Consider the following 10,979-nt stretch of genomic DNA (forward strand, 5'->3'; position numbering starts at 1 on the left):
ATTTGTAGGAGACATGGATAAGATTACGAATCAAATTGCCCTTCCGATGGCCAGCCTTAGTTGCATTTCTAGAAATGGGAAGTCCATTTTCATCTACCAGCACCACTTCTGCTGCCATAGTAACCTGTAAAGTAGCATTAAGAAAACATCTATGTATAGAAGAAATGCAACTTACTAAGATAGCACAAGTGATATGATAAAACAGAGAATCAAACATGATAAAACAGAGAATCAAATATGATAAAACACAGAATCCATGTATAGAAGAAATGCAAAGGATCACAACCAGAAATGCATCACATAACTTGCAACGATGACAAACATGATTCTAAACTACATCAGCGACACATAACAATTTCTCCAAGCTCTCATTGCCAGTAAGAGCTTACTGATAAATAATAGGGATTTCTAGCTGATCTACTGCGCATGTTAACCTTTGTTGTGAATGAAATACCAAAAACCATCCCACTTCATCAGGATCCTTTGAATAAAATACTTGAGTCGCTTCAGATGCACGAATAAACGGCTCATCCATCACTCTATTAGTGCTTTGTAGCTTAGAAAAGTTGACATTTATTGAGTTTGAGATTGGATCAACTTTGCACCCATTACTCTTATCTTCAACTCTGACCCAATCACAGTAAAAAACAACTTCCTCGAATTCCATATAGTTCAACTTTATAATCTGTTTAATGACACCATAATAAGTAATTTCAGCTTCCACCAAATTTCTGTCCGTGGACTTTGCTCTATTCTTGTAATGGCTTTCATAGACACACCGCTGTTCTGTGTTACAAAACCCTCCTTGTAATCATGACAGCTAAAAGAAAATCCATTGGCTTGGTATTTATTATACGACCGCGCCTTGAAGAGGGGTCCTTGCACTAGTCGCCAAAGTATTGATTTTGTCTCCTTGGCTTCTATCATCTGTAAGAGAACATGTGTGTCAGTTGCACAACAAAAACCACAATATTCACAGAGGAAATAAAGATGCAGTTTTAACTATAACCATTGACCATGTTCACAAAATCTAAATGTAGTTTTAACAAAAACCATGGACCATGAAACATGATAAGAGCGATCATCAAAATCTAAATGTAGTGTAATATTATCACAAAATCTACCACAATATGTATAGTAACTATAAGGGAAAGCGTAAATAAAGCAACTCTGAAGCTAACATATATATGGTACCTCATCGCGTAACCATAAGAGAAAGATTTTTGGCCCTTTCTTGGAAGAAATATTTTCCTGACTATTAAAGTTGTCGCTGTTCACGTATAAATCATACTTCCTACAATGAAAGAACAGTTCAGCGGCAATTAGATTGACAATCCAATAATTAAAAAACATCTAACAACTGTGAAGTTAAGAAGTTGTACCTCTGCCATTCATCTATTCCCACATACTTAGACAGAAGCCACCTACGAGCTTGCTGATATTGTACTTGAGTTAAAGTAATAGATTTGGAAGAACTCAAAGGCATATCATCGGCAAACTCATCATCATCATCTAGAAAGGCCTGTCGAGTATGTTTATGAGTCCCACCACCATCATTTGATATGTCCTCCATACTGTACAAGCTGGCTTCTCGCAGCATATATCCTCTTGCAATGCAACCATTGATGTACCTTTTATTGCGCATCAAACCTTTCTAACCTTTCATCAACCTACAAATATCAATCATAAAAGTTAACAGTTCAGTAATGACAATAAAACACTCAAGTTACACATTAACTAACAAGGTAAGTTCGGTAATTACCTCTCGAAGGGATACATCCATCTAAATCTGACAGGACCGCAGATCAAAGCTTCGTCAGCTAAATGCACCATCAAGTGGATACTTATAACAAAGAAGGAAGGAGGAAAGTATTTTTCCAATACACAGATTGCTCCCACTAGAGTAGCTTTTGCTTTTAAAAGTTGTTCTCTGTTGAAAAACAAACTTATCCGAAGAAGAGAAATCCGCAGATCTTTAGGTAGCGAAGGCGATGCATGAACTAGTAATGGAAACAAATGTTGCATAAGGACATGATAATCATGATACTTTAAGTTCTTCAACTCAGATGGGTCAACACTGACGCAAGTGCGAAGATTGGAACAAAAATCAGATGGCACCTTTAAGTTCTTCAATGTAGTACAAAATGCAAGTTTCTCTTTTTTCGTCATTGCAAAAGGAGCATCTTCCATTGTTTTTTTACCAGACTTATCATCCACTTTCAACCATTGCTTCTTTTTATACCCCATTGCTTCCATATCCCTGCGCGCATTAGGACCATCCTTTGACTTGTTTCCACCCATGATCGTGTTAACAAGATGCTCAATTATGTTTTTCTCTGTATGCATAACATCTGTATTATGTCGCACTAGATTTGAACTCCAATTAGGCAGATCATAGAGGATAGATCTTCGAGTAAATAAGGAGTGGTCATGAACCTCAACTTCTACATCAGTATCAGTTTCGCCTTCAGGTATTCTTTTACGGTTCTGTCGACTTTCTACTGATGGTTGTTTTCCCTTACCAACCTTGGTTCTAATATTAGATACAATCTCTTGAACCTGAAATCCTGTCAGTGGCCATGGTACTGAACCGTGCTATACCCCTCCCGGGAAATTGGTTTTATCATCTCGATACTTATGCTTGGCTGGCAGCCATCTTCGGTGTCTCATATAACAAATTTTCTTAGTGAACGGAAGATGTTCAGAAACTGTTCCTTCTCCACAAGTTGGGAAAGCATAGTAACCATGAGTGACACATCCATCTAAAGTCCCTAGTGCAGGAAAATCATGAATAACCCACAATAATCTTGCTCTCATCAAAAACTCAGTTTTAGTGAAATAATCGAACGTGATTACACCTTCATTCCATAACTCTATCAATTCCTCTATTAGTGGTTTCAAGTATACATCTATATCTTTCCCTGGTGCTCTTGGGACTGATATGAGAAAACATAACATTGCAAACTCTCGTTTCATGCACAACGAAAGAGGCAGGTTGTACGGACAAATAATTACAGGCCAACAACTGTGACTAGGACCGAAACACCCATTCGGGTTGAAACCATCAGTTGATATCCCTAATGTAACATTCCTTGGTTCCTTGACGAACTCCGGTGAAAAATTATCCGCAGATCGCCAGGCTGAAGAATCGACTGGATGACGCATAAGGTTTCCATCTGACTGTGCTCTGGAATGCCAATACATTGCCTATGCTATCCATGGTATACTATATAACCTTTGCAGCCTTTTTATCAATGGAAAATGTCTTAATGTCTTGCGAGCAACTTGCGTAAGCTTCCTCTCGTCATTAAAGACCTTCTCATACCTAGGTTCTTGACACACAGGACACTTAACCAATGATGCATGATCCTTCCAGTATAAAATACAATCATTGATGCATGCATCATAGATTATGTAGTCCATCCCCATTTCTTGTATCAACTTTTTTACATCATGGAACTTACACGGCAGTGTATTTCCATCAGGAAGCAACTCCTTAAACAATTCTAAGAGTGCAGTGACACTATTGTCAGAAAACCCATATTGGGTTTTTATGTTATTTAGTTTAATAGCAGCATACAATGGTGTCTTTTCCTTAGAATATGAGGGATATAAAGGTTCTCTAGCACGCTCATAAAAATCTCTTTTTTTCTTGCTACTACTAGTCTCCTCGTGAACCATACTGTGTACGCCAACATTCTCATCTACACTACAAGCGGGATTCACGTTCTCAGCAAAATCTTCTACATTGTTCTCAGCAAAAACTTCTACATTGTCAGCTGAATTTCCTAGATTGTCTCCAATTCCTATGTTGTCAACTTCAACTCCTACATTATCACTTCTGGGTTTACCTTCATGTGACTTCTCCCCAAGGAAACGCCACAATGTATAGGTCAACTGAATACCATTCTTGACCAAATGATAATCAATTTCACCTAGATACAGAGGTCCTTTACCATTCTTACAACTGTTACAAGGACAGGAGAACTTCGTCCTGCCACCAGCATTTTCACGCACAAACTCTATAAATGATCTTACACCTTCTAAGTATTGAACAAAAGTACACGCACATTTCATCCAGCCTTTATCAACCATTTATACCTAAATGATATCTATGTTAACATTCAGGTAAAGTAATAACTAAATGATATCTATGCTCCCATGATCAAGACGTGGTTACGCAGGGGACTTGCACATATGTATTTGCAAGTTTCCCTTAGCATATGATTCAATAAAAATCTATATTCGTGTAAAAAATTGAAAATCCAAATCTCAGTTACAATCAAACAAATAAAATAACTTAGTCCTAGTGGTACAGGGTTGCCGAAGCCCTGCAAGTTAGCGACAGAAACATCCCCTCAAAGAAGAGAGAACGAGCTACAAGTAGCTTTTGAAAATCACCACTAGGACTGTCATCATCATGCTCACAGAGTACATAAAACCATACTTATTTATACACAACTTAACATACAAACTAATATAATCATGTTAATACCACCTTCTATTATAATCAACCAAATAAAATAACTTAGTCCTAGTGGTACAGGGTTTCCAAAGCCCTGCAAGTTAGCGACATAAACATCCCCTCAAAGAAGAGAGAACGAGCTACAAGTAGCTTTTGCGAATCACCACTAAGATTGTTATCATCATGCTCACAGAGTACACAAAACCCGACTTATTTATACACAACTTAACATACAGACTAATTTAATCATGCTAATACCAACTTCTATTATAATCAACCAAATAAAATAACTTAGTCCTAGTGGTACAGGGTTGCCGAATCCCTGCAAGTTAGCGATAGAAACATCCCCTCGAAGAAGAGAGAATGAGCTACAAGTAGCTTTTGCGAATAACCATTAGGAATGTTATCACCATGCTCACAGAGAATCAGTCCATATCAAAACAAAACTTCCTAACTTTAGTTCATTTAAACTTAAAAAACTACCTTAACATGAAGTAAAAGTTCAAATCATGATGAGCATATTTATGGAACATACAAACTGGAATTTAGGTTACTACCTTAACAGATTCCGTAACCGCTGCTTCTTTTCTGTTTGGCTCTTGCCAAAAGGATCCTCTCCTGGCTCTGCAAATACCAAAGATACAGAACAACATTAGCCAAAATTTTAAAATGTATAGACTTTGAAGCTCTTTTGAAGATATTGTATATTATTCAACATTGTGAAGTTATAATCATCCATTTATTCTGCAATGATAAACCCAAATCATATGTCACAACAACACACACTAATGCGAAATCCAGTACTCATCATGGAAGCTGTTGTAACTAGCATTTTATCCCAACCAAGAAGCTCAAAAATCTCACACTTGAAGTTCATTTATGACACTTATTGAATTTTTTTTCAGATTAAAACATAGAAACTTAACGAATATAATCAACATGTTTCCAAGCTGTCCCAACTCAACCAAAACTAGAATAAGTCATCTAAGCCCGTACAAACTGGAATCTAGAGAGTGCTGGTGCACTCACTTTCATATGAGAGAATCAATTCCTTTCTTCTTAAGCAATTGACTTACTCAAATAAAATAGAGTGCTCTAGCTCTCATCAAACATTCCGATAGGAACGACACAATTTAGTATGATAAAAACATTATTCCAAATCTTCAAAATTCTCCAAATCTCAGTTACAACCAACTGACCTAAAAATTAAACCCAATGAATAAAACAAAGGCATGAAAAGGGATAATACCTGGGTTATTGTTTCACAAACAGCTGCAGTAAAATAATCCCAGATTAGTGCTTCTACCTGCAGTAAAATAAATGAGAATCATTAAAATCAAAACCTAATTATCAAAACCCTAAAAGAAAGATGACCTAATAATCTTGCAGAGGTAGCAAAACCCAAAAAGAAAGATGACCTAATTATCAATCGCGCAGAGATATCAAAACCTGATTAAAATCAAAACCTAATTATCAAAACCCTAAAAGAAGATAACCTAATTTTCAATTTTACCAAATAATTACTGGTGGATCTAGATCGATGGAGGTTAATGACGGAAAATAATGCACAACAGAGAGTAGTTGAGATGGAGTTAAGAAGAGCTCAGTTAAGAAACTGACATGGAGACGGGAGAAGTAAATGGAGATAGAGTTTTTGGGAGAGAAGACTGAAGAGAGAAGAAGATAACATTTCTGCGGTGTAGGTAAAGGGGGAAAAATGTACACGGTTCATTCACACGCTGCTCAGGAGGGTGTTACCGAGTGCTACTCTGCACACGGTTCTTTCACACGATTTTATTCCAGCAGTTACTAATCGTAACCCGGGTTGGGACGTCACTAAACTAGTAAAATTTCGTAACCAAAAAGATGTTGTTACTAAATTTTCGTAAATGAAATTTCCGGTTACGAATTCGTAACGGCAACATGTTGGTTACGAATTTTAGTTACGAATCGCAGAATATGGTGTAGTGTACTAGCAATAGAATGATCAAAAGATTAATCCATTTGAACAATCTAGAACTCAATCATAAACCCTAAATATAATGAAAATAAACGATGATAATTAAAACTCTCAATATAGATTTGTATTAATAATAAAGCTTCATGCTTAGAACATTGAATTCATCCTTAATCAACAAAGGATTTTGCTACTCATATTGTAAAGAAGATGAATAATGGTGGTTCCCCCCTAAAGGGGTAAACCCTAGGTTTTGATGTAGAACTTGTGATATGAGATTGATATTCGATCATATGTTGTGAAAGGCCTAATACCTATTTTTATAGGTTTACATTGCTTGGCCTTCAAGTATTTAGTTCGGTTCAAGAACCCGACCGACCCGAAATAACGACCCCAAACGTGACCTTAGGCCTTCACAAGTATGCATACCCGTTTTAATACTTGTTAAGTATGCGTACCTCAAATTTCCAGCAGAAATTTTCGGAACTAAGGTATGCGTACCCGTTTGCATACTTTACTGTCTTCGGTATTCGATAAAAACTCGTTTTGGCCACAACTTCTTCGTCTGAACTCGGAATGACCTCATTCTTTTTGAATTCTTTTTATCTTTCAATTATATTAAATTTTATGATGATAAATCCTTCATTTTTGATGAGTTAAGATCGGTATTTGGCCCGTCTCTTAATTTTGAGTGTTTTGCTCCTTTTCGTCGCACTTCTTCCACTTCTCTTGGACTTGGGCACTTGGATACTTGGAATACTTCTTTCCTTAGATCTTTTCATCACTTTGTAGATCCTTTTTGGATGATTCACCTATATATTAGAGGCAAATAAGAGAAAATAATAGTAATAATACGAATACATGCAAGAATAATAGCTAAAACAAGTATGGAATGGACACTAAAATCATATGACTTATGCACTTATCAAATTCCCCCACACTTAGCATTTGATAATCCTCGAGCAAACTAAATAAAAGTAATCCTAAATACAACAACTCCATGTCGTTGAGAAAACGGTTACACTTAGCATGTATAACAAGCCTTTAAACCCCTAGGTGTCCCTAGTGGACGAGTTATAGTCTCGTGAGGGTTTGCAAGAGGTATACCCACAAAACCTACTCCAATTTCTCACCTTGGAAGAACCACTAAGGATAGACACAAAGTAGTATCTAATAAGATAATCAACTTGCATATGTTCTTTAGTTGCAAACATCCCACATACATTCCAATCATCACAGACAAGCAATTACGTACGTGTGACATTCAACCTGAATGCAAAACTCTAATAAGATAGTCATCGTACTTGTTGCAACATTTTTCACAACACTCGCAAACTGAAATCACATGGATAGATAAGAAAATGGAAATAGAAAAGTGAAGTGTGCAAATGTTGACCAAAGTGAAAGATGTTACCCACAATACTTGTATGAATGTCGTCAAAGGATTCTTTTTTATAGCACAATAGTTGAGAGAAGCACCCATTTAACTCGACCACATGATTAGATACTCCAAGTGCATGTTCCTTTTCAGCAAGTATGTGATAGTTGCCTTGGATCCTGCGTTCCACGCTTGTTCAGGCGACGGAGACAGGGACAACGTTTCACACATACTTCTATCCAAGTGTCGAGAACCTCATCAATAGTATTTTTGACTTGCTATATAATTATGATATGGTTTTTATTTTCATCGATTACATGATTAGTCCGAAATTCCGAACTTATCATTTATTAGTGTCGATCAATGAAGAGGAACCTTATATATATGTTTTTTTTTCCGGCTCACTCTTTATGAGTGTAAGACAATTGTCTATAGGGATTTTATATACTCAACCAATGATTACCTTGCTACAACATCCATGGAAGTATCAGGATCCCACCAAATCACTTTAGAGAAACATAAAACTACAAAAACAAAAAGAAAGTGATTCAGTAATAATTAATTGCGAGGATGAATCTTTCAAATGACTACCATAGATGAGTTTCGCATTCAATTATGAACGTATATATTTAAGGATTTTATAACGATAAAGTGGAACTCAATCTACAGCCGTAAGAACTGTTTCAACCTTAAAAAGGTTTAGAGTGTCATCCTAAATAGCTCATAATTAACTCCAAAAAAATGAAGTCTCAAGAATGCAAGAAATTAAAGAGTATTATTTATTTATTTATTTATTTTATATGCAATCCAAACATGCTTAAATACTCCCCCACACTTAAACTCAACATTGTCCTCAATGTTCAAAACCGAAAATTCTTATTTCTGACATAACAACCCTGAAAAACTCGGAAACTGCACCAATGGGTAGGGATCTAGGAAAAATATCCTAAACTAAAGTTGTTCTACTACGTCTTTTATATAAAGTGTCAAAAGGTCACAGTATTTCGATAAACGGTCTGACTTTTATGACTTCCGTACTGACAGTCATGCAATCTGAAAATATTCTGGAAAAATTACGAAACTCAAATGTCCAGGCCTATATCTCCAACTTAAAAGACTCTGAATTCAGATTTTCTTTTTGGAAAATAAAGTTGAGTCTTCCCTCTTTAAAATTCGGGGTCAACCACTCAAATCGGACTCCGTATGAAGTCTCGAGAGCTGTTTTTGTGACAACTGCGCAGTCAGAATTTTTCTGATGAGAATAGTTCATCAAAACTTTCATTATAGATATAGGACTTTGTAAAATCTAAGATGGGAATGCAAGATATAATATGAAAAACTAAGAAAAATAAAAGGGATATAGATACAAAACCGATGGGTTACCTCCCACGTAGCGCTTGGTTTGACGTCGTCAGCCCGACGTTATTGTTATGGTCCGTACACCAATAATCTGAAAATTTGGTAATCCTTCCAAATAACAATCTGCAATTCAAATAATAGCTTCACAAAAACATTAGCACAAGATATAAATATTGAAGCTATCACTTTATTGAAGTTTCCCCCACATTTAGTCCTTTCTACACTCGGAAGTGGATAGAGGACATAGAATTCGGGAACTTCAAAAGGTTCCCCAACTTGGTGAACCTGCACAGTACTCGAATCAAACACATCAAGTGGTGGATACTTAGAAGAAAAATAATCCGTTAAACTTTTGAAGTGCACAACTCCAATCCTAAGTGAGGTATTTTCCTAAAAGTTGGGTTAACAACTCTTTGAGAAGCTACTTCGATTAAAGGAAAAGGATCAATAGATATAGAATTATGCAAAGAATTAGACAAACCTTGTACGTGATCCTCATCGTTTTTAATTAAATCCAATGAATTATTTACCTCAAGTATGTCGTGGTCCTCTATCAAATCATTATTAGTTGGCTCAATTGGGTCTTCCACGAATTCAATCATTTTGGTTTCATTCTCCATCTCTTCAACAATCTCGTCATCCGAATCAAATTCCGCTCTCATGAACTCTTCTTCAATATAAATTTTAGGGTATTCTGTATGAGTTTCTGTTGAGGGAATAATCGGGTCTACTTCTTGCAAATCAACCGGCCTGAAAATATTGTAATCCGGATATTCATTGTAACGTTGGTATGCATTTGAATATGTCACACCGTTCATAACAATGGTTCAGTCATACCAAGGCTTCTTATTTTGAATAAGCGAATGATCATAATTACGATCCGGAGCTGGTATAACTTCATCATTGTTTTAAAAAATTTCCAAAGGTTGCTCATCTCCAAAATATTTGTTTTCGTCCTCAAAAATTTCAGAATTGGTTTGGTTTTGAGGCCAAACTTCTTCCGCATTCCTATTCTCACTAAGTTGAGCAGTTTGTATCTTTATCTTTTCCATATTCCTTTGAAATTCTTGGCGTGATTCTTCCATCTTTTTGTTGTCCTCATCCAAATTTTGAATGTGTTGGTCCAACCCTTGTTGATGTTGCGTCATCTCTTGGATCAGTTGGTCAAGACGTTCTTCAAAACCTACACTTTCACTCACCACAAGATTTCCAGACCAGGTCTCCCCTTTTTGAATAGGTGAATGATCAGGAGTTTGGTTAGATATATTTTAGTAAGATCCGGTTGATGTGTTACTCTCCACGCTTAGTTGTTCATTGAGTGATTTCAGTGTGGACATATTGGCGTTTAACTGAAGCATAATATGATCAAACTTCTGCTCAAGTTCAGGAGATAAACGATTATAAGTAAAACTATCCTCCCATCCTTGTGATTGTTCACTTACATACCCACCATAAGGAGGTTGACATGTATGAGAATATCCATAAGGTTCCGTGGGACATTGACCATAGCCAAAAGATTGGTTTTGATTATACCCATAGGATGGTTGGTAGTTATCATATGAATGAGATTGAAAACTATATTGATTACCACTATTATATGATTGATCTTGTGCTCCGTACATGTTATTTCCGTAAGGAAACATGACGACTCACAAGAAAAAGAAAATCAAAAGAAAAATCTAAAAAAATAAATAAAAACAAGTTAAACAAATAACAAATCAATTAGCGACTGCTCCCCGGCAACGACGCCAAAATTTGTATGGGCTGTCGTAGGCACAACAAATTAATAAATATATTTCCCACTAATTAACTGGTAATAT

General features: G+C 36.2%; 1 protein-coding gene across 1 annotated transcript; it reads right to left on the reverse strand.

The window, feature by feature from the left end:
* Nucleotides 1–3,207: 3,207 nt before the first annotated feature.
* LOC113312512 lies at nucleotides 3,208–4,095 on the reverse strand. The gene has a single exon (XM_026561263.1). The coding sequence runs from the start codon at nucleotides 4,093–4,095 to the stop codon at nucleotides 3,208–3,210; it is 888 nt and encodes a 295-aa protein (XP_026417048.1).
* Nucleotides 4,096–10,979: the final 6,884 nt, after the last annotated feature.

The sequence above is a fragment of the Papaver somniferum genome, chromosome 9 (genome assembly GCF_003573695.1).
Source record: "Papaver somniferum cultivar HN1 chromosome 9, ASM357369v1, whole genome shotgun sequence".
Lineage (NCBI taxonomy): Eukaryota > Viridiplantae > Streptophyta > Magnoliopsida > Ranunculales > Papaveraceae > Papaver > Papaver somniferum.